Source organism: Crassostrea angulata, chromosome 6 (genome assembly GCF_025612915.1).
Source record: "Crassostrea angulata isolate pt1a10 chromosome 6, ASM2561291v2, whole genome shotgun sequence".
Taxonomy (NCBI): domain Eukaryota; kingdom Metazoa; phylum Mollusca; class Bivalvia; order Ostreida; family Ostreidae; genus Magallana; species Magallana angulata.
In genome coordinates, this window is record NC_069116.1 from 54,063,832 (window position 1) to 54,090,153 (window position 26,322).

A 26,322-nucleotide genomic window follows, 5' to 3' on the forward strand; every position below is an offset into this window, starting at 1 on the left:
AGTTCCAGCTTTTCTAGCCAAATGGTTTTTGAGAAGAAGATTTTTGAAAAATACCAACAAAGGGTGACTGCGTTTTTAAAAATTGCGACTAAAATTTTTAAATGTAGGATTGCCAATGTCGACGTCTTAACTGCAACTTTATGTAATTACATTGATATAAAGTTCATATTACAAAGTACGAAGTCGTTTTCATAGATAGGGGTCATTACACTTTCTTGATCCTCCATAGAGTAATGAGGACTCCTACTTTTTACAGATTTAATATTTAGTCAGCGTAATTTTGTCTTGATTTGTTCTTCATTTAATGGTAATTGTATATTTATGCGTATAAATTGATGTCAAAAGCAGATCAATAGACAAACATGCGTTCATCGTTAAACAAAGGGGAAAAACAGTTTCTTCTCATGCTCGCGTTCTTTGTTGTAAACGGTATATATTCCTGTTTAATAATATAATTCACGTGATTTCTAACACCAGTTAATTTTGTCACCCCTGCGAATGTGTTCGAAATGTTTTCCTTATCGTTGCTAAGTATGCAATAAATCCAGAGGTGCTGGAATGAAAGTTCACGAGACTTCCCCGAGATTTGTTCAGTTCCTGTTAAATTTTGAGCGGAAGTATAAGTGTACTGATAATATTCCCAAAATACGTAAGTACTGGTCGTTTTTCGTATCACATCCTAGTTTGATTTATGTTAAAACATGAAAATCTTTTAAAATGTTTTTCCGATTTCATCGTCTAGCGGTTATCTTAATCAAACAAGGATATTCAGAACATAGTTATCGTTCGTATTCAACCACTCAACACGTGGTTGAAAATATAAACATTGGTTTGCGTAAGAAAATCATAGTCAAAATTTTCAGTAGTGACCGAAAAAGATCCAAAATTCGGCTTATGTGCAGTCACCTTTTTTAATAATTCCTAATTTCACACTTTTCAATAATTCCTAATCATCTCCATTTACATTCTACTGTGTTTTTCAATGCCTCTAAATGCAACAAGTAGTCAAAGGTCAAATTGACGAGTTTTATTATGACGTCACAAACGTTGAACGCTGTAAACTGCAACGTCACAAGCGAAAATCAAAGTTCACGCTTGTGGCTTTAACTTACCCTTAGGATAAGATAGGAATTTTAAGGTATGAATCACATTTGCAGACAAGGCAAGAAGTTAAAAAATTTAAAATATAAGCATTAAATCATGATTTTTTTAAGTATACACTCTCATAACTGCAGCGGTGTGTGCATACAAATTTTCATAACGCGCTAACGCGCGTTACTCAATTTGTATGCACACACCGCTGCAGTTATGAGAGTGTATACTTAAAAAATCATGATTCAATGCTATATTGAACCCCTTCACCTAATGAAGATGCTTTGTTCAAAGTTTGGTTGAAATTGGCCAAGTGGTTCTGAAGAAGAAGAAGAAAATGTAAAAAGTTTACAGACAGACGGACGGACTGACGCCGAACAAAAAGTGCTCACGTGAGCTAAAAACGACACATGAAATAATGATTACGACAAAGGGTGTGGTACCATGAAAACGAGGTCATCAACAGTGACGTATATGAGATGACGTTATATGTACTTGTATTCATATCATTTAGACGCTAACGTGTTAAGGTTTAGTAATCACAGATATTTCTATGGTCTTGTCCAGTGGTGAATCGCCATCCTTGTGTCTCGCTTTATCCACAGCGTAGAGTAGAATGCTCCCAAACCCACAAACCATTGACGCAAGAGATGATACGTAGAACACGTAATCATATTTGCCTGTGACGTCACAAATATATCCTACAAAAGAATATACTAAGATAAAGTTAACGTTCAAGTTGACGATTTTTTTTGACGTGGCGGGGATTGTAAATACTTGGCACAAGCGTTTTTTATCGCAAATCTTACACGGGTGTATTCGCTGCGAGTGATAAACTGATGCGTTGAGTGACGACACTATCGGGATTGCGAGTTGCAGTTATATAAACAAGCATTTTCATTGGCCGTTTTAGTACCCGCCCACCCATACCTGCTGACGTGGTATTTGTGTCGTTTCTGCAATAATTGACTAAGAGTTCTCACAATAATCGCATCTTCTTTTTTGGTGTAAACAATTGTCAAAAACACGCTGTTAAAACAGGTTCAATCCCCAATTCATTTTTAAATATAATACATACTTCATCGAAAAATTCAAATCCTTTTAGCTGTTAAACGCATCAATTTAAGATGAAGCTATATTTATTTTGTTGTAGCTTATTCCAAAGAATTCACAACAGATACTGACAATAAATATTACATAGCCTATGTTGCATTTTGTTGAAATTTGACTGATTAATATGACACACTTAGAACTACAAGTGTGCATGTGTTTTCAAACATACCAAAAAATTGAATTTTACGGCATGTAAACGTGTTCAATTTTGGACTGATCTGTGATCAACATTATTTTGTAACTCACTTAGTCTGTATAAATATTCATTTTATTTTATGTTTTTCGATATTCATCACACAATATTTACTTCTGATGTTGACACTGACACGCTAATCGACCTCGGATTGTATAATTCACGTGCAGATCGAGTCGCCATTTTACAGTTTTCAATGTATATAAACAAACCACACGTCTTCATTTTGCGGAGCTGTTGACGATGTTTCAAAGATTTCAGTACATATTTATTGTAAATAAAACAGTGAAGACATATGCTGTAAAACGTCTAATGGATTTCACGGCGTGTCCACCCGTGGATCTACATTTTGCAACAAGTTTTTTATGAGGAAAAACAGTTCAACTCATGCGATTTTCCATAAACAGTATATGGTTCATTATGAACGCTAACGTAAAATTTATTTCTTCGCTAAACAGTTTCTGGCGATTTTTTTTCACAATGAACTGAATGACATTATTCGTAAGCGAAGTACAATCTTATTCTGTGACTGATAATCTATATGCGCCGATCCCTGCTTTTAGGGAACTTTTTCTTTTTCTCTTCATTAATATTTTACACATGTACGTGAACATCTCCCCGTTTGTTATCAAATAACTCTGTACGTAAATTTTAACTTGCTAGTACAACTTTATGAGATGTTTTCTTTCTCCGACATATCTTTCCACGTGTTAGCATCATGTTCTCAACATGCATTTGATAAATGGGCGGGTCTATATAAATGCACCAATCAGAATCTTTATTTCAAATCACAATTGAAATACACACCGATTAGAAAGTGTCATCACTCAACGCAATGCTACATCGGTCGTAGCGAATACTTTCATGTAAGATTTGCGATAATAGATAGCGGATAAAAAGCACAACTACGTAGTTTATTGTTTCTTTATTTAGACCTAACTGAAAAATATCTTTTATAATTCTTGTGTTTTCAATACTCTCTTTATTAAAAAAAAACATAGCATGTTATAAGTCCACCGGGATATGAACTTGGTTGGTCACAAATCCTGTGAACGGCTAATTATCATTTTCCCCATTGAATATTTTGCAATGTATGTAAAATAAATAGTTCCCATATTTTGTTTAATAGACCTGTATCCATACATTTAAAAGAAATAAATAGCAAATAAAAACGTTCATCGGTATATAATTTAATTCTGGTCGTAACGCGCTTTCTGATTGGCTTAAAAATAATTAATATCGTATAAAGCTGCCTACGTCATAGTAAGACTAACGTCAAAAACGTATCAATACGCCTGACGCTATTTTTGAATTTTGTACAATTTTACGTCATTTTAAAGGTCAAATGACCGTTTTTATCTAAAACGAGGAATAAAAAAAATAAATTATAAGCAATGAATTCAATATTTATTAGTTTTATTTAAGGAATGAATATAATTTCTACCTATGTTAAACAATATAACATAACTTGGGGCAGTTTACGCTTTATAAACCGCGAAGCAGTTTATAAAAAAGCGTAAACTGTTCCAAGTTATGTTATACTCGTATAACATAAGTAGAAATTAAATTTATTCCTTATAATTTAATTTTCTACTATTTAAATTATATAATAAGGCCCATTAATTAGTTAAAATATGTTAATTTGTACAAAATTTAAACCTAACGTCAAGCGGATTAATACGTTTCGCACGCGCGTCGTATTGTGACGTAGGCAAGTTATGTTATACGATATATATGAATTTGTTTAGCCAATCAAATGAGGCGTTACATTCAGAATTAAATGATTGAGAAATGAACTCAATGTCTACCCAAGTAATACAAGTATAACCTGAGTTGGGGCAGTTTACGCTTTATAATCCGCGAAGCGGATTATAAAAAAGCGTAAATTGCTCAAACCCAGGTTATACGAGCATCACTTGGGTAGACATTGAGTTTATTCCTTAGATTTAATTTTCTGTAACTTACTGAACAAATTGAGAGCGGTTACTTAAAAAATTTATATTAATCTGTTCAAAATTCAAACGTAACGTCAAGCGGATTAGTACGTTTTTGACGTTGGTGCATTGTGAGGTGCAAATCAGGTTATCCAAATTAACTTAATTTTTCTATCCAATCAAATGCCGCGTTACAACCAGAATTAAATTATTACGATAGTTTGAAACAGTTTACGCTCTTTTATAAAGCGCTTCGCTTCGCGGTTTATAAAGCGTAAACTGTCCCAAACCATTTTATATCGTATAAAACAAATAAATCCTCAAATGAACTTGGTTGGTCACGTGATCAATCCTGGGAAGCCTGAAGGGCTTCTAAGAAGATTTGATTACCTACCAACTGAGTTCATATCCCGGTGAACTTTTTAACATTGCTGTTAATTGCTTGTATTTACATTTGTAAAAGTCAAATTGTTAATATTTTTTTTAATTACCGTGAATTTATGTTTACAATAATCTAAGCGGCAAGCGATAAAAAGGTTCTATGATCATTTGACGTCATGAAAAAGTTCATACAGAACTGAACGTTTTCGCTATTCTATTTGTTCATATAAGGCAGCATATTTGCAAATACATGTATAAATATTTTCTTTTAAATCTGAACTTTTTCAGATTAACGTCAACTTACTTAACGAGGCCGGGTCTAATTTGTTCTGCCCTAGATTTTTGGATGAAACTTTTTACATGAATTTCTACCGATATAATTATTATTTTAAGATTAAAAAATAAGACATTTACCACACCGTTTGTTTAGGGGGTCATTTCAAAGTTTGTTAATCTTTAACATAGGACCCTATGGTATTTTGCTTGAAATGTATCTATTTTGCATATTTTTTACATTTTTTCAAAACTTCTGCCCTAGAGATTTCTTTTTCTGTTCTACATATTAAAGTTATTGCTAAAGGGCATCAAATGGTCAAATAAAAGAAACCTTTTACCTCCTGTTTTTGTATGCCCAATTCCCCAGATTCGTCAGATAATGGCTATTTTTTATTTGACAAGGCGAAAAAGGTGATCTATATAGTATTATTAAAACATTCAGACATATTTAAGTAATAAAAAAATATATAACATCACATATTAAGGGTCATTAATATAAAATACATGGTTACTGTCTTGAAATGTATGAATTAACTTTAAGCTATATTTAGGCGGGTTAAGAAAACGTGACAGAGGGCTAGGCTTGCTGAACCCTCTTCACGTTTTCGACCCGAGCCCAAATATAGCTTATACTTCGAGACATTTATGTTTATTCCACAATATAACATTATTTTTACGCATCAAACGAGATATTTTCAACAATTTTCGCTGAATATCTGCAGTTGAAACTATCACGCCATGGCGTCAACCAAGCAAAAAGATGACGTCACAATACAAATGAAACGCTGCGCGAAAGCGTGCGTACTCGTTCTGTACTCGGCCTCGTTAAATCATACAAGAAAAAGACACTGCGGTAATAGTGTACGAGTTTTCAAGTCCTTATACTTACCACAGATGTAACCCCCTACTACGGCGAATCCTCCATACAGAGTGAACACGGTGGCGATTCCTGTGGGGTAGAGATTCCAGGGTAGCGTCTGGTATGTTATTGGGCTCATCTGGGAGATGAACAGGCCAAACTGTAGACCGAACACCACCGAGGCTACCACCAGGACGGGGTACACAGACACAAAGAAGGGGAAGGCCGCGTGACCCAAGGCAACCACCACAAACATGTAACTCCAGTGGTATATTATCTTTGTTCGGCTAAATTTAAGAAAACGGGTTAAAAACGGTTAAAGGGGGACCTACGGTCATCGTATACATATGTGGACCAAAATGTAAACGTTTTTTTAAACTGACTTGTTTATGCCAAAAACTGACCAAAACTGCTGTCAAAAGATCGAAGATTGATCGAAGATTTTTGAAATATGTGTCTGGATTTCAGTTTTTCATTAGAGATTCCTTATCACTGCAATGGAGTGTACTTATTATTAAGTACATTATAATTAAAATACTTTCAAAGGTTAAGAATTTTAAACTTTTACAACATTTAACTAAAAATTACGTTTTAAAAATTTTTGGAAAGGTAAAAGTTTAAAAATCTTCAGCGGGATTCGAACTCATGAGTTACAGATTGAGGTGAACCCTCTAACCCACAGCGCTACCCTGTTAGGTGACAATTTTGGGAAAGAAACTAGATGTAAACAATTAAATTAATTGTTTATTTCGAAAAACAGTAAGGCACAACATGGAAGTGTCCCATTCAAACTTAAACAGTTGGATACTGATATAAAGGTATGGCCATATCATGCTTACCGAAAAAAAGGATCAAGCAATCCCGCGAGAACTCGCCCAACCAAACTGGCAACTCCTATGAGGGTCAGCAAGAGAGCGGCGTCATCTTTAGTGTAGCCTTTGCTGAGCAAGTAGTCGGGGAGAAACCAGGGCTCAACGTAACCTAAGACGAAAAATTTCAACTGTAGTGTATGCTCATTATATTATTACATGTACATTTTTCTGTTGTTATCGGAGATTCTCACCAAACATTCCGTAGAGTACCATTTGCATCGAAATAACGACGAAGCCCCCGTATTTGAAGACTGCCGTTTGATCGCTGCACTGGAACTTCTTTGATTCATTCCGCTTCTCGTCTGCTGGGGGAAAGTTCAGCTTAACCACCACCCCAAGAGGAACAAGATGAAAGAAAAATCCAGAGAACATCAAGAAAGCCCCCCTCCAACCAAAATGGCCGATCAGGAGATTGGTTATATATGGGGTCACTATCATTGCCAGACCTCCACCCATCGTTATAAAGCTCATGAACTTTGACGCGGTTGATGCAGGGAACGCATGTCCGATGTTGGTAAAACTCAACAGTAAAGAGAACACAAAGGCGCTACCTATGTTTAGAATAAAAAAGACACTTTTTATAGTATTTACTATTGGGGATGAACCAAATAATAGATTATTTATTGTTATGGGGGAGGGGGGGGGTGTCCTACCTGCACCGACTCCAATCAAAAGAACAACTGTGATCAAATTTTCAGCGAAAGCAGCAGCGCCGAAACAAAGGCATCCGACTATAGAGCCCACCATCATGCACGGAAACTCCCCCGCCCACCGGATCACCACTCCACCAAACGCACCTGTAAAATTCAAACAAAATTTATTTATTTCTTATTAGATTTTAAGATGTTTTCTGAGACTGATGGAAATAAAACTTAAGACAAAATCAGCGGCAATTTTTCAGAAATTCTTATTGTGAACATATAATTTACAACTGAATGGTAAAAAAAGAATGGTTTAGATATGGTTTAAACGCTTCTGTTATTTATATTTTTGTGGTAAAGCTGCATGTTTAGAGGCCCAGATTGAAAAAAAACGTGACATGCATTGCCGTCCTGTAAAAAGGGTTTGCTGTATAATCCATAGCATAGAAATCTTTCTTCTGGTACCATTTATTGATTTGTCTAAATTTTATTTATCACAGAGGTTACTTTTACACTTATCATAAAAGCAGGAAAACAAATTAAAAAAAAAACCAAAAAAAAAACCCAACAACAACTCGTATTGCTTTTAAAATTGAAGGGCCTGACCTCCTCCGAAAGAAATTCCCCGGAACAGAGATTGCATCAGGGCCGCCTCGGAGGCACTCGATTGGAATTCTCTCATGATTTCTACGTAGATAATCCCTAGTAGTGAAGACGGCATGATTATGATGAAGATGATCAGAGTGGAACACACAAACACCACATATGGTTTGTAGGATCGGTCGTAGTGATCCCTGTGGAAATAAATAAAACTGAAATAACACATAAACGGCAATGAAATAACATCAATTAAACCTTTAAAATGAAGGAAACAAACGATCTTAAATTGGTTCAACATAGTGTTTTATCATATCGAAGGTGTGTAAAGGCCGGCAAAATATGCTAATATTAAAAAATGGCGGTAAATAGGTCAAAATGACAGACGGTCGGATTTCATAGTCTCTTCAATCGAAAAAATAAATTTAAAAATCGATAAAATAAATACCGACACAACATCATAAATCAGCAATCATTTTAATTATTTTTTTTATAAGTTATGTCATGTCTGAAAAAAAATGTATTGGTTGTCACGAAAATGGCGTTAATTTTGTCAAAATGGCAATTCAATTTGGCGGATAAAGAAAATCTCTCATAAAATCTCTAAAAAGGGAAAAACCATTTTAACAAGGGAACCATTTTAACAAGGCCTTGAACTTTCAGTAGGATGTAACTATCTATATTTCTGGCGTCAAAAACAAGTTAAAAATGACGCTGGTTTCAAGCGAAATATTCACCGATTGCGTAGTCCAGACAAATCTTGTTGATTTCAAAGAGCCATGACTGAGTGGCCAGCAACGAAATAGACAGGTCATATTACCGATAGAAAAAAAATCAACCCAGCTTTTTATTGAAAAAGTGCAAAGTTTTTTCTGCTTTGTCTTATTAAGCTACAGTATATATTCTGGAATCATCATTAGTCGTAGGAAACCAATGTTCATGGCTTTCGTGGGTAGCTCCAACGAATTTTTATCCTTACGAACATATTATAGACAAGCATTTTTAAAAATATTTATCAAAATCATCCCGATTACACTACCAACGAAATTACGTCCCTACAAACCAGGAAAACATTGGCTACCCACGATCATTGACCCCCCCCCCCCCCAAAAAAAAAAAAAAATCATCCCAGACTTTATATTATATTTACAATCTTTTTTGGAATGACGAGTTAATGATTCGGAATTTGCAAAGGTCTATACTCTGAGGTTTTTTACCCATTGGTACACTGCGATTGATATACCTGTATTTTAGATGTTTCCTTTCGTTTTTAAGACAAAATAAGGCTTGATTTGTGTATCTTAGAGACCTTTAGCTAAATGGCCCGAAGATGTGCTACCTGTATTTATCGTATCATGTGGGCACTCTTAGTTCTGAATATACAGCCCCCGCCCACCACGAAAGATAATCTTGAAACTTAATTTTACGGGGGGGGGGGGGGGGTTGAAACAAATATGTGGTGATTGGTAACAACAGATGGTGAACATTGATTTCGGAGAACTTTAAATTAGGTTAACGTTTTTTTTTATCTGAAACACATCTGATAAATCGGTTCATAAAACCCATAGGCATTAAACCAAATTTCTTTTACGTTGTGTCTAATATGGATCAATTTAATCATATTTAACCCATAGGTAGGCGACATTCATACGTATTGTATAAGAATGTAGTTGTCGAACGTATCCTTGTTTGCATACTAATGCTTGAGTTGATACAAAAGTAGTGTCACTTTTGCGATAAAATTATAAACATGAAGACAGTATTATATTTAAAACGCCAATGGAATTCAAGTTAGATCTAAAAAAAAAAAAAAAGGTTAAAGTTGTTAACAACTTATTCAGTCGCAGGATGCAAAATACCTTCCGATGTTAAAGCGGTGACTGATTTCAGTGCATGTGACCACACAGCAATGTAGACACATAAAAAAACCATGAAAATCCTGGAAAATGAGGAGGCGGGAGGGACCCTTTTTGCACTAGAAATGGGCATCCCGTTCAGAACAATAATTTTTTTTTATTTGAACTCAATCGCAAATACGAGTCATTTTTTGACGAATCTATATCAAAATTGGACACTACATATACAGGTATGTAGTTTCCTAGTTCACATGTCATGAAGGTATACAGAAAGTTTCAAACCAATTTTTTTCATTCTCGTGAATGACAAAAAGATATTCATGAATAATGAACACATTAAGCAAAATGTAAACGATACGGTAAATAAGGACAGACTATACTAAAGCAGGGAATATATGAAATAACATTCTGAAAATTATATTTTGTAATCCGTGAGATTTATATCATTTACCAAAATCCGAAAACAATTTTTTTGATAAATCCTTGCTGTTTAAAAAAGTCCTTTACAGAATAAGTGTTCTTAAAAAGCAGTACTTGTCAATAACAAAGTCTATACTTCAACGACCTCCTTATAAACTTAGTTGTTTTGTTTTTGGGGGGTTTTTTTTGTTTTATTTTGTTTTGTTTGTTTGTGTTTATTTATCTATTTATTTATTTTTTTGGTTTTGTTTAATTTTTTTTTTTTTTTGTATGATGAATTATCACAGGTGCTGTCCTTAAGGAAGGAGTCTTTTCATTATCAAACATACTTCTTATAATAAGAAATGCATGAAATTTTGACACAGTCAAACGGATCATATTACTTAATGATTCTATCAGTTTAATTAAATTTGACCTTTTTGTTTTCGGATAAAGGTCAGGTCAAGGTCACTAGCTTTTTCCTCAACGTAAAGAATGATAAAAATAAGTGTAGCTCTTTATAGTTTTTATAGACATTTGTTTAATATTTGAAGATTCAAATCTTCAATGAAATCATAGACCATGAGAGTGTCTATCAGCTTATACTTCTAAATTAAAATATATATTTATACTAAGATTGATATTGCTTAGCCCGCATTTCCTCTAATTTTCTTAAATTTTGAAGAAATTTTGATTATTTTTTTATGCTTCCAATAAAAAAATATTTCTAATTTTTATGTATTATGAAGACTTTATATAAAGATATAAATTGACAGAAAAGCTAATATATTGACCATTTCATAAGAGAGAAAAACTGATTTTAGTGATTTTTTCACAAAAATCAATTTATAGAATGGGCGCTTTAAAAAGCTTATAAAAATGAAATTTGATAGGCAAATCATATTTTAAAAACATATTCTGAAACCCAAGTATCATATCATTAGTTCACATTAGTAAAAAAAAAATCCAACATTATTGTTATTGTTTTTAAAATGCTAAAACAGACTCATTATATATATAATCTGCAGCAATTCTGAATTGCGCAACATGTGATATTTTCCTACGCCAATATTACGCCAAAAATATAGTCCTTGTTCCATTCTAAACATTGATTACATTTTTCTATGCCAAGTTGTATGATAGTAAAAAAGAAAGAAAAATATACTATTTTAATTTCCTTTCATCTTGATTTAATGAACAATTAATCAAATTTACTTTTGACAAGTCGAAAACCAGAAAAGACTCCTTCCTTAAGACAGAAAAAAGACATGCAAGATCAATGTTTGTAACACGATGTGTAGAAAAATATGAAACAAACATTTCATTACATTGTTTTGAACCAAACCCTCCAAAAAATCAAAACAAAACAAAAAACAAAACTAAACGGAATCATTGCTTTGTATTAAGATAATTCAACATCAAAATTACCACAATATCAAAGTTGGAAAAAGATCGTGTTCTTGGTGACTGAAACAAATAATTTTGAAAAAAAACCAGCAAAATTATTTTTCTTATTAAACCATGTCGGAAATACGATGCACCTTGCCAAAGCTTAATAAAATCTTTGTTAATTTTGTTCAGGTATCATTTGAAATAGCTGCATTTCTGTGGCTATCGCTCTGGAGAAAAATCTTATGGACGAATGCTGATCAAACCTCACCATTTTTACATGCAAGTGAAAGAAACTACTCTTCTTCTCTTTACAGACCTGATGATGGTGTTTATAAGAATGTCGAGGGCAAGTAAATTGATATTATCATCAGTGCAATGTCCAAATATTTGTTTTATATTGAATATCGGTACAAACTGTTTCGGAAAATTAAGTTGATAAATCCAAACCTAGAGCACTTTTACTTCTTTCTTTTTTTTGTATGTGAGGAACTGTAACATTACGGCCGGTCAATCCGAATTTTCTCCGTAGAGCTACAGATTTACGACTGACAACCTGAATTTTTTTTTAGTAGGGATACAGATCTGAAGCCACATTTGTATCAGGAATATCCTTTTTAATTTTTTTTCCGCGTTTACAATATTGTCATTGACTAATTTTCAATCAAAATTTAAAAATTATTACATGACAAATTATAATTCTTCACTTCAGGAAGGAGTCTTCTCGTTATCAAACTTTCTTCTTATAATAAGAAATTCATGAATTTTGACACAGTCAAACGGATTATATAACCAAATGATTATATCAGTTTAATCAAATTTGACCTTTTTGCATAAAGGTCAGGTCAAGGTCATTACCTTTTCCTCAACGTAAAGGATAATAAAAATAAGTGAAGCTCTTTGTAGTTCTGTAGACATGTGTTTAAGATTTGAAAATTCTAATCTTTAATGAAATAATAGACTTTCAGAATGTCTGTCAGGTTACACTACAAACCCAAGGATCATATCATTAGTTCACATTAGTAAAAAAATCCAACATTAATGTTATTGTTTTTAAAATGCTAAAACAGGCTCATTAATCTGAAGCAATTCTGAATTGCGAAACATGTGATATTTTCCTACGCCAATATTACGCCAAAAATATAGTCCTTGTTAGATTTTAAACATTGATTACTTTTTCTATGCCAAGTTGTATAATAATGAAAAAGAGCAAAAAATATACTATTTAATATCCTTTCATCTTGATTTAATGAACAATTAATCAAATTTACGTTTGACAAGTCAAAAACCAGAAAATACTCCTTCCTTAAGATTGTAAATCGGCAAAGAACAGTATTAGCAATACCCATACACTTTTTCTATAACGCACCCATAAAATATTTCGCTTGTAAAAATATTGGAAATTTGCGAAAAAACAGTATAATTAATTATATTTGCGAAAGAACAGTATTATTAATTATATCTATCAACATTTTTATGGCTAAATATTTCACATGTAAAGAAATTGAAAAATTGCGAAAAATTGTTATATTTTGTTAAAAATACCAAATCAATATAAATCTTGCAGGGCCTGCCGACTTGTGTTTCTTGCATCTGTTTTCTCAGACTTGGAGACAGCCATCAGCCCAATTAGTGTTCACTCTCTCAAAGAAGAGAGCGAGGGCTCTGATACAATACATATAAAGTCTACGAGTGACCCACTAATTGGGTGAACTCTTACGAAAGGAGAAGTTCAAAATTCAAAATAAGAAGTTTGAGATCTATTGAAAATAAAGTTTCTTCAATTGTGATAGGATGACGGCCTGAATCTGATTTGCATATGAGTTCAAACATCATGTTTTTTAAGGTCAGACGACACGTTCCTCAATTTTAAATAACTTCTTCCAGGAATTTGTTAATGGTTTACTACTACTTTGACAAGCCTTCTTGCAAAAAAATTAGAGTACCTTACCAGACATTTCTGCAAAATACTAGAGTATGCAATTTCCTATATAATCTTCTTGAAAATACACTTGAATTGCTGATATAAAAATAAATACATCTACACCACAGCGAAATCAGAACTATATCTCCGTCGGGGCGGGGATTTGAACTCACGACCTCTAGAACCTCTACGCTTCTGACAGTGAGCGGTCACGGTTCTAACCACTCGACCATCAAGACATATAACCGTATGTAAGTATATTTTGATGATTTCTAAAGTAATTATAAAATTAATATTTTTTATTGAAAACTCTTTATTACGAGGAGATACAAAGAAGATTCTCGAGGAACGTGTCGTCTGACCTTAAATAACTTTTTAACTAGACCTCTTTTATAATCGCATCAAAATTATCTTTATGAGAATCAGAGAAAGTTTATTTGGCAAAGTACATTAGATGATATGAACAAAATTAATTTAACTGATGTGTATATTTCATAAATTTAAAATTCATACCTTTTTGCACTTATTGTGTTGACATAAGTTTTAATTGCATTAATTTTTTTTATTGTTTATGTGTGATGAAAATTATAAACAGGAACACTGTTTAAAATCCTTTGCTTCAAACGTGTTTTTTTGGCCTGGAGCGTCCAGTCAAGTCAACGTGAAATCTTCAAAAGGCTTTATTAAATAATGTAGATTTTATTAATCTGAAACTGGTCTTTTGTGTTAAATATATCCCAGCTTTACTAAGTTGGAAGTTATCAAACCAAAATTTATGATCAAAATAATTACTTATGATTAGGAACTAAGAAACTTATCCATTGTTAAGATAAACAAGTCAGCAGATTTTTCGCTTCCGAGCATCATTAAGATTTAAAGGACATGTTTCGGGGTTCCAACTAAAATTCTAAATTTTACAAAATTTATATGCTTTGGCATTGAAATCGTGTCATTTGCCCAATTTTTATTGTCTTTTTCAATTAAGACTAGACTTTGACCCGTGCGTGCACGGGTTGACATTACATATGATATCGGACATTTAAGAAATAGATACATCGACACACCGTATATTGTTGACATTTGCATAATCAAGCATTAAGCCTACAATAATGCAATTAATTTCACTACACTCTGCTGAGTTGGAATAATCTAACTGTGTCTCAGGAAAGACCTTCACCACAGTTAAAATGCCTACCATATACCCGTAATGTTGCAGAAAAACGATTCTGGAGAAAACTAATAAAGTTGCATTGAAAATAACAGTCAAATTGTTCATAACAAACCATTTTGAAGCTATAAAAGTCTAATTCTTTAATTGCAGAATTCAACACTTTTTTCAAAAACGTTTTTTACACACCATGTTGACATTAGAATTGTCTCCCGTCTTTTCTTTGATGAACAGAAAAAATTTCCAATGAAAATTTACAACGCATTTGTTTTATCGTTTCTGAGTTATCCATGCGAATGTGATATTGTGGAAACATCAAATAAAGAGCCTCCCGTGATTTAACGTGAATGTAATTCGCATGCGCAAGATTGTAAAATCCAAAATATTTAGGTGGTTTCCGGAAATTTTTGATGAGTTTTCGTTAATTATTAATTAGCAAAGCTTGATTGAGAAAAAATAAATACAAATTGGTAATCTTCAAGTACCAATTATGTTTAAAATATATAAAACAAAAGACAGAACTCTTCCGATCTATCGGTATTAAAGCTCAAAAATTCGAGTCTATAATTTTAATATAGTAGTATAGATGGTTTTTAATCATTATTATCCACAATGTTTGGCCAAGAACAAGTCATAGACAATAAAATTTTTAATAATTTACATTTCTAATTAATACATACTTAATTAAACGCATCTAGTTCACACCACCTGTAACATTTTGGCTTATGGATATGTAAATCATATACATGTACGAAATAAAATGCATTTCATTATCTGAAAATAAGGACATGCAAGCGCCACAGTCACGTCAAATGATACAGTATCAACTAATGATATACTGTACTACTGCATTAGTGGTTAGAGTCCTGACCATCAATGAAACATGTTATCATTTACTTACTATCTAGCTGTCCATTAACGATACAAATTAAATTTTTTATCATTAATGGTCCAGGATTCACACCCACTAATGATATAAATAATAAAATAATATTATATGCTTATTTTAAATTAACGAAAGGAAATGCTACAAATCTATTCACAATACCGTGACAAAATTATTCACAATACTGTGATAAAACTATGATCATATAAATTCTAATCGTGATAACAGTACGAATTGATTTTGTGATGTATAGACCAGTACATTTCATCAATGGCTTTTTAATATTTAATCGTGTAATTGCGGAACATCATGAAAACAGAAGAAACAAGGAATCATTCATTGTGAGGTAATCAAATACGATCGAATGTGATCAAATTTATCAAAAAGTCCAAGGATTCAATTGATTTGATCACTTCCGATCGTATTTGATCACCTCATTATACTCAAAGAATGTTTTGTTGTTAAGAAATACGGAAACACTCTTTGAATATGAAATATGGTCGAGGGTGATCAAATCTAATGAAACCCGAAGGGCTCTATCGGATTTGATCACGCCCTATAGTATTTGATTACCTCATAATGTTCAGAAAATGATTCATTATTAATTAAATATTACGATTTTTCGGGTATCGTTTTTGTACAACACCAAATTATCTATACCTAATTACTATAGTAGTATCCGCGTATACCTAAGAATTCATTGTTCTTAAAAGCATGTGCTGTAAAGGTTATACTTTATTAAACCAAAGTAATTGGGAAAGCAAAGTAGAAATCGATGAATATTCCTTAGAATACTACTTTCAGCCAACAGAGAAAAAGACAAAGGGACATGCAAAATGAATGATATTATAATTGTACTATTTCATACACAATTGTATCATTGATGACCGAAATCCGTGTCCACGAATGCAATAAAAATCTTACATTATTCATAATCAATGATGCACTTGTTCTGCGTTTTTTATCTTATATCATTAGTGGATGTCATTTTGGACCATTCCTGATATGATTTTGAAATTGTATCATTAATGGACGACCGAGTAATTCGTTAATTAAAAAAACCTCGTTGATTGCCACTATTCTGTCCACAAATGGACACGTACAATTAGAGGTTACAAAAAGCACCTTGTTTTAGAGATGTGAAATTATGGAAATTGTATTTATATGATCCTTTCTGAAGGTCTTCCTCGTGCATGTTTTGTCTGCGATGAACAATGTAATACACAAACAAGAACAAAATATGGTAGCAAAGGAAGCAACGTAAAACACTCCCTCAAATCCTCCTGTGACGTCACGGATCACTCCTGCAGATGAAAAAAACACAGTTTACAAAAAATATTTTCAAATTCTTCAAATTTAAAATTTACTATTGGATCATTTTTTAATAATCCATTAATTTATATCTGTTGCAGTTTCATAATAATTTAAAAAATGCTGACCGCAGACAAAGCCCCCAAGAACTGTAGATAACCCGTAGACTGTGAACTCCATCGCTATTCCTATGGAGTTTAGCCTCTGGGGTAAGGCCTGGACCACCACCGGAACACTCTGAGACACGATAAGACCAAAAGAGACTCCGTAGATTAAAGAGGACCCACAGAGAACGGGGTAAAACTGGACAAAGGTCGGGAAAACTGCGTGACCCAGAGCTTGAGTCATGAAGATGTAGGTCCAATGGTATAAAATCTTTGTCCGGCTTAAACAGACATCAACATTGATTATCTGTATGTTTCATTCAAAATTAATCATTTAAATTTCAAATTTAAATCGCAATAAATACCTAAAACACGATTCGAAAATTCCCGCGATTAGCCTACCACTGACGTTGGCGAACCCACTAAGTGTAAGCACAAGAGCAGCATCTTGAATTGTGTAGTTGTTTGAAACTAGAAAATCTGGCAAAAACCATATTTCAACAGCTCCTGTTTAAAAAGTTGAACAATATAATGTTCTAGAATTCTTTTTTTTTTTTTTTGAAAATTGCAATCATTATAACTTGAAAGCAAAAAGTGTTACCAAACAATCCAAAAAATAGCATGTTCGTTATATAAGTCAGGTATGATCTGTTCTTTAGGATTTCGACTACATCGGTCCATTTGAAATCCCTGGACTTTTGCAACTCAGATGGTGGAGGTAAATTGACCTGTATTACCATTCCAATCAGAACCAGCTGAAGGAACATTCCGCTCGCCATCATTAGAGTCCCCCTCCAGCCGAAATGAGACAACAAAACCTCCGTAATGTAGGGAGTTACCATGAACCCTATCCCTGCCCCCAACGTCATCGTGGTCAGATATTTAGGTGCGGTTTTGGGTGGAAAGGCCCGACTGATATACACGTAGGAAAGAAGCGTAGGTAACACACAGCCGCATCCTATAATATATATATATATATATATATATATATATATATATATATATATATATATATATATATATATATATATATATATATATATATATATACACACACACACACACACACACACACACACACACACACACATGTTTATGAAAAAAAGAAAAGAAAAAAGCAACACTGTGAAATAGTTTTGTGTTTTGGATATATATAATTATATAATCTTCTATTAAAATCATAGGAATCTCTTCCAAAGAGTGAAGTATCAGTGAGCCGCTACGGGAGTATGATGTACATGTATAATTGGTTCAGTCCGATAGACTGAGTAATCATTCGGTTTTGATGTCAACAGGTAAAACAGAATTATCATTTAATATGAAAAAATAATGGGGACTTTGCAGTTAATCATGTTTGTGCATTCTGAGCATGTTGCATTTTTCTGCAGCTTGCAGACTAATTAATATATGTATGACGATTTAAATGGGAAGGAAATTGAACTTTGAAGAACTATCAACTCAAACTTAACTGCGCACTTTAATTGATGGACAACCCAGTTCATTGAAGTTAATGAATTTCTATTTATCATTTTAAATAATTCATTGCAAAGAATACGGCCAAGAAAGATAGAGAATATTGCGACCCTATTCCAAAACGAGTCATCAATAACTCTTTCAAGTTTGTTCAAGGGACAGTATTGAGAATGCCCAATGGTGAATGGACACCTACATGTACCTCCTATTGTCCGGATGAATAAAGAGGCTAGGTGGTCAATGAATTATCCGTTACATCTACTATAGTACCTTAATTTTCAAAAATGATTTGTTTAGCTATTATTAACTTGATATCTTTGAAATTTGTATGTTTTATTGTATGTTTATGTAAAACACTTCTTCTAAAGAAGAATTACAAAGTATAAAAAAGGCGACGACCATTAAATCACACTTCAAATTTACTTAAAATTAAGCAGTATTTAGAAATGGTTGACAAAAAAATGTTTGTTTGTCAGGGGACCTGTGATATACAATATTACATACTAGTAAACACGTACAAACCTATACCTTTGATAACTGAATCGGAGAAATAACGGAAACCCTGATGTATGACCATTGAATGTTAACGTTGAAAATGCACAAATAAGCAGTTTAAGGTCTAAAAAGATCATTATTATTTTCAAAGTTTCATCAGACTGAACCTTTGAATTATTAAAGGGGCATGGCCACGATTTTTGTCAAAAATTATTTTTTTCGATTTTAATGTTTAAAATGCTTTAGTATGGCATTCTTAATAGGCAGCTTACCACTCTTCGCTATGTAAACAAAGCTTTTGTTTACATTTTGAATGTTGGAGTGAAAATTCCAGTATTAAACCTAAATTGAATGTGTTAAACATTAAGAACTGTTTATATATGCTTAAAATGAATTAGAAGAGAGACACTCAGCTTGAAAAAGATTATTTACTGGTAAATTGAATCTATGTAAACAAAAACAGGACACGAGCCTTGTTTACATGACAAAGAATTGTGAGCCCTGTATCTTGCTTATAACTCAACGATTGACTCTCAAATTTTATTTTTTTCATTAGTAATGCATTCCTAAAGCAGTGTAAATAAAAAAAACCCAGAAAAATAGAATTTGACCAAAATCGTGACCATGCCCCTTTAATATTAGCGTCAAAATATTGAGTGAAATAAAACTCGTTGTTTATTGCGCTGCATTGTAAAGAGGACTAAATTGTCTAAGCCATTTTTAGACTATATAAATCTTTTTAGGAAGAAGAGGTTTATATAAGGATGACGGAATAAATTTAAAATTCAAAGATATAATAATGTGGAATTTTTCTTTACTTAGTTATAGTTTACAGCTAAACAACTTTTAGGTAGATGGCCATCCTGCCTCCTTACCATGAAACATAAATCTAGAGGTGTATCCGATCGACAAATATCTAAAGGTTGTCCAAGGGAATAGGAACTAGACATATATATGGTAAATACAATTGTAGATATTGATGATATCGAGAAGTGACGTTTTTTTCCGAACATGTGACAAGTTTAATTGACAACATCGTAGGAAACAAGGTGACGTCACGAACCTGTACCAACACCAATCAGAACGACAATGGTGACCATGTTTGGAGCGAAGGCTGAGGCTAGGAGGGTGAGGCTTCCCCCGAGAGCTCCCCCAATCATACAGGGAAAATCCCCCACTCGTCGAATCACCATCTCACCAAACACACCTTGAAAGGAAAAGAGAAGATAAGTCAGGTACGTGTATTTAGTCCCTACGTAAAACGCCTAGAGCAAACTTTTGGCAATGCTATAATTCACATCATGGCCTCAGACACTTGTTAAAAAAACAGTTTTCTGAGAAACGTACGTGCTCCTTATCCAAATCAGTATGTTTAAAAAAATTAAATTGCTATTCCTTTTCAAGGCCTTCAAATTACAGCATTAATATTGACAAAAATAACTAAAGTTTGAAAATATCCTTATTTGAATTGGTGATGAATATTTTCTTAACCATTTTACATTAGCCGATCTGTTATATATCCTAAAAATATGTTTGATTTGCTTAAATTAAACTTTAATTTCATGTATTACCGACCTAAATTTAACATGCAAAAAACAAAAACGGCGGAAGTTATTAATTCATGCGTCGTTAATTTCATAACTTAGGAATACAAATTTATTACACTGCTCTAAATATAGCTGGGAAGCGCCTTCGCGAAGGAGTTTGGAAAGTAAGGACGTAAATCAAAAAAGTACCGCTACGCACAAAAACAATCTCCACTAATTCAGTCTCCCTAATATCATAACACAGATTTTAATTGCGTAAGAAAATTTTTGAAATACCATTACCAACCCTGAAGAGTGTGTTGAAATCACAAGCTCATTGCCATTTTTACCAAAAAAAAAACCCAAAACTCTCAGAGTCTTAGGGAAGAAATATTTCTCATCTTTTATGAAATGTGTTAAAAACAGTGTCGTAATTTCATCAATGAAATTTTTCTTTAGCCTTTTGATACATTTTAACTTTACGGATCATTTTTTAAAAAGTTGATCTGACTATTAATTTTTTGTTACCACCCAGCCTCCTAAATTTTTCATTTCTGAACTATTTTTTTTCTTGTAATACTACACGTATAATTATTAGATAAACAAAGACCTCCTCCAAAGGCGATGCCCCTGAACAGTGACAGCATTAAGGCGGCTTGTGAGGCCTCGGCCCGGAACTCTCTAGTCATGTCTACGTAGACGATTCCCAGCATGGCGGACGGCATGGCGACACCAATAAACTGGATCAGCACAGAGCCAGCGAACACCACGTACCGTCGCTTTGTCTTGTAGTACCTCCTCCTGAAAGCAAGCTTTATATCATAATGTAGGCTTACATTTACTTTGTTCTTATATAAGCTTGCATTGAAATACCTCTTGCTGGAATAGGCAGGTTTCATAATATACGCATACATTTACTGCTTTTATTTAAGGAATGAATTCAATATTTATTTGTTTTATAGGATATAAAATGGTTTGGGGCAGTTTACGCTTTATACCGCGAAGCTTCATAATGTAGGCATACATTCACTTTCTTTTATTTAATTTCATACAAATTGAAGCTTTTGATTGGATTAGCCAGTCCAATCAAAACAATTTTTTAAATATTTATTTTTCAAGGTTTAAGATTGTATATAATATGTATTATGTGATCTCTAATGTTAACAGGAAGTAATGATAAAAGTAGTTCCAGCTCATTGTTGTCAAGGGGGCGCGGCCCCATAGGCAACATTCTTTATACAATATAAAACACTGTCATGTGACTGGCTAATCCAATCAAAACCTTCAATTTGTATGAAATTTTATTTATATATTAAGCATGCATTGAAATACCTCTTACTGGAATAGACAAGTTTGATAATGTAGGCATACATTTACTTTGATTTTATATTTGCAAGCATTGAAATAATGTTTAAAGTTTAGAAAACTTACATTGATAACTTAAAGACTACATTGTAAATGCCACATATATAATGCATAACTTTTTTTGCTATATTCACTTCAATTATGACCTCTGTTAAATATGATACAGATCAGGATTTGATGCAAATATAAAAAAGTAAAAGATAAAGGTTCATATTTATATTTGCCTCAAATCCCGATCCTGTTTTTTTTTTGGGTGGGGGGGGGGGGAGGGGGCTGAAATAATTACACGTTAAGAAATTCTAACAAAGCTGAAAACACACAATGCAGTGAAAGCCAACCCTCGTTCGCTGAATTAATGAAATAACTATTATGTTTATTTGGTTTAAATTAGCAAAATCATAGTAGATTTTTTTTTTTAGAATTCATTGTATAAAAGGGACCGGTAACATATGTTTAGGAATAACATCATTTATAACATCAAGGCATTAACAAGAATCTCTATACATCACCGAGCTTGGTTCGTTTATCACGACAATTTAGAAGACACTCACCGTAATATTTCTGAAGCTTGTTCGTTTCCTTTTACCATTTTTAAGAAATAGACTAAATGTTTTTCATATTTAAACACGTTAAGCGCATTTTGAAAGAATCCAATATGCCTGTACAAAAGGTAGCAATAAATAGGACGAACCGTGATTTCGCATAAAGAAAGCCAATTAATAGCTTTCATTGCAACTTTGGCCAATCTGATTAAAATCAGATCTTCGATCCGCTCCTTGTTTGTCGTATTCTCTTTTAAAAGAACAAAATCAGAGTCTGTTTACTGCGTGCACTACAACATTTTCATACTTTTTATCTGTTAAGTAAGTTTCATAAGGAAGAATATACATTAATTATTATAATTTATCGAGCAGCAAGAGTTAATTAAGTTGTATCGTAAAAAAATAAAGAATAATGATCCTTGCGATGGATACCAGAAGGGAAAAGGAAACCCGGTCGACCCAAGAACACCTGGAGAAGGGCCGTGGTAAAAGAAATGAAAGAACACAAAATTTACGTGGGGAGAATTGGAAAAGGTGGCTCAAGACAGAGACAAGTGGAGGAGTTTAGTTCTTGCCCTATGTGCCCCCGGGCATACCAAGGACTAGGTAGGTAGGTTATGATAAAAAAAAAATTGGCGATTTGCATTCCCCATTCAAAAATTGCAACGTCTCTAATGGAAGAAATTTGAGGGGGAATAGTTCTTTAGACGTAAATATGTAAAATCTGGCCCTGATGCCATAAAACTTAGACAAACTTACTTTTGATCTGAGTCTCACTTTCCCACTATATATTCCTTTTGTAAAAGTGAGACTGAGATCAAAAGTGAGCTCTTCTAAGTTTTATGGCCCCGGTGTCTAAGGCTAGATCATTTGTCGTTAAGGGGTTTGCCATGCATTCATGCACTGAAACAATTTTTTATGGATGCCGATGGTAAACTCAACTGCAACCTTGACCTTTCGCTCAAGCTTCAAATTGTGAAAAATGCATGTACTTGCGACCAGAAATTGGTAAGTGTTGAGTTTGATTCACAACTAATATACATACTAGCATATGTGATGCGCGCGCATTCAATTATCTTGTCATGCAACGTTCTGTTTACAGTCGAACTCGGCATTTATAGTTATTATTTATTGAATCCCTGTCATTTGGATCCCGAGGAACAGAATTCTACAAAATTTCAGCTAATTTCCTTTAATTACCCTTTCATCTTGTATTGTTTTGTAGGGGCGTCTTGTCCTCTGTTAGAACAACAGGGCAAGCCTTTCTCCTAGACATATTGCTTACCGAGTTGATGATTTGCCTTATGGTTCCAGAAACTTAAAACAGGCCAAACTTTGCTAACAATGCCCCAGTGAGTTTAAAGATGATTTAATCTATACAACCGAGTTTCTCCTCAAATATTCAAGAGTGAAAACCGCGAAAGCCCCATTGTTGTAACTCAGAAGCATCGGAAACATGAATCCAAAACCTGGTGGAAACAAAATGTTACAAAACTCAATGAACCTTGATATAGATCAAAAAGAGGCCAACAGGCCTTAACGGTCACCTGAGTACCCTAGCCAATACACAGACCTTTTGATGATTCTCATGTATGCATTTAATTAAGCTTCATTCTGGAGTTAAATAAAACATAAATAACCACCACTTTCCTACCTAAAAACTTACAACAACGACATTGTACCATATTTGTTAACTTTCAAGATGGGTTTTATGTTTATATGTTTTCATAAATAAACTAAAGATGGTTGGTATACATATTGGCTCTAGAACAACAACAACCCCCTACCTTCCTAACCCCAGGGGCCAGACAGAAACTCTACCACTCAGGGCATTTATACGAAAACCAAAAGCAACGATAAGTTATTTCGTTACATCAAATCTCATGTTTTACCTGTTCAGTTATCAACAATTTATTCACTGACATCATCTTGCATTCATTTAAAAATAATTGTACACTTCAGTATTTTTGGCTAGCCAATTTTTACTTTACTACCGATAAGTTTATTGTTTATCTAAAAGCTTTAAAAAAACTTCATGGTTGTTTTTGTTTTAAATAATTTTTTTCAACTCTTTATAATAGTTTATCTTCTTGATATAATTATTTTACAATGATTAATTATTGAATATGAACAAGCAAGAGAATAAACGCCATTAACTAGCTAGCCAAAAATATTGTAGTGTTTCATTAAAATTCAGGAGCAAAATAAAATAATTAAAAATTTTAATAGGTATACAGCCCACCTACACCCATTATATGGATACATTTATCACTATATGACTATTTTGGCACCACCATTGAGTCAAAACCCCTTCTAGGAGAACATTGAATTTACAATTGTGGCAGAGGGCTGCCTGGTCCACATAATTAAGATTTCAGTTTTTCTTACAGGTGTGTAGGAATACAAAAGATTTGTGTAGAAGTATTCCCTTACGTTTTAAAGCCATTTAAATACTAGTGTTGTGCCTTTTTTCTAATATTGACAAATATTAAACATTTCGAATGGATTACATTGATTTCAACTAGAGACCTATATGGATATAATTTATGTTTCAGATTATCATGACCATAATTATATCAATAAAAAAACTGCAAATACATGTATATGACCTTTAGAGTTCTGTACTTTCCTAATGTTGTTTGATATCTCGCCAGTCATTTCTCTTTTTCTTTTTCCTACAAAACATTTTAACAAGAATCATGACATATAGGGACAAAAATGTTCAATGTTACTTTCATTTTAACATTACGATATTCTTTAAATTATATATTAGTTTCATCGTCACTAATTGTCTAGCAAAAAAGATATTTTGATATGGATTTCCATTTTCCCGGGGGGGGGGGGGGGGTCCACCTTGAGATGTAATTTTTAGTAGCAGTTACATTTCTATTATGCAGGTTTTAAAGCAAAATGAGATGTATTCTATAGAATTTTTTCATTTATTTTTTTTATTTGTACAGATTAACAAAACAGTAATTTTGCTTCAATCGGGGCACTTTTCAGTCAAAATATGAATTAAAAGTAGTTTATAAACCATATATGCTTCCAATATTTTAGTATAGTTATTTGCAATTTCAATATAAAAAATTTCCGACATGAAATTGCAGCTCACGTTGCTTTAACTATGATACATGACCTTTTCAAAATTAATTAATTTAAATAAAATTATCATTAGAAGTTAAAATTATCATAAAAAGTTTAATTGGCAAATACTGCGCTTTTGATGACACAAAAACATGGTTTGAAATGCAATTGTGTTAAGAAAACTAAACGCAAATCCTTCGCCAAGGACAGTACCCGGCCTACCTGAAAAAGTATATTCAATGAAGCCAAGAAGTGTCTTCCCAGTGTCAAGAATGAAGTAGCTATGAAAGTTTTTGAATATTATACCAAGTTGAATCTGATATGAGTTATGTTTGATATTGTTAATTTTTGCTGCGTCTGCATATGGTTATTTTCATGGGGTCAGCTTACTTTCTCAGACTTGAGAAACTGGTTTAATATTTGCAAAACTAATTTACATATCTTTACTACTTAATGAAATAATGGACTCTGGGTTTTTGGTGTATAACTACCGTTAAAAGAGAAAACCTTGAACTTTAAAGACCTGGGAATCTGGAATAAAATGTGCATAACGAATAGACTGATCTATGCAAATATATACTAATAATGCGCTCGTTTTGTTGTGAATAACTACCGTTGAATCGAAGGAAAATTATTTTTTTAATTGATTATTATTGTAAGTATTTTAGCATTCACAGTTGTAACAGTTCCTATTGTCTCTTACTAAAAATTCGTCAAATTTTGAACTCGTCAATATAACCACGTTTACAGTAATTTTTAGATACCGGTATAGGAAAAAGATAGGTTATCATTTACCTTTTTTTTCAAATTATATGCATCTGTAAGTAACGTGTTTCTCTAAC

General features: G+C 33.1%; 1 protein-coding gene across 1 annotated transcript; it reads right to left on the bottom strand.

Moving 5' to 3' along the window:
* Nucleotides 1–1,617: 1,617 nt before the first annotated feature.
* Nucleotides 1,618–22,571, bottom strand: LOC128187608 (monocarboxylate transporter 4-like). Its single transcript, XM_052858018.1, has 13 exons — nucleotides 22,406–22,571; nucleotides 21,100–21,290; nucleotides 20,027–20,170; nucleotides 17,597–17,953; nucleotides 17,361–17,502; nucleotides 17,020–17,276; nucleotides 16,848–16,884; nucleotides 7,968–8,155; nucleotides 7,374–7,517; nucleotides 6,912–7,271; nucleotides 6,688–6,829; nucleotides 5,879–6,135; nucleotides 1,618–1,793 (listed from the first exon to the last, which is right to left on the bottom strand). The coding sequence occupies exons 1-13, from the start codon at nucleotides 22,441–22,443 to the stop codon at nucleotides 1,618–1,620; spliced, it is 2,433 nt and encodes an 810-aa protein (XP_052713978.1). The 5' UTR covers nucleotides 22,444–22,571.
* Between the last annotated feature and the right edge of the window lie 3,751 nt (nucleotides 22,572–26,322).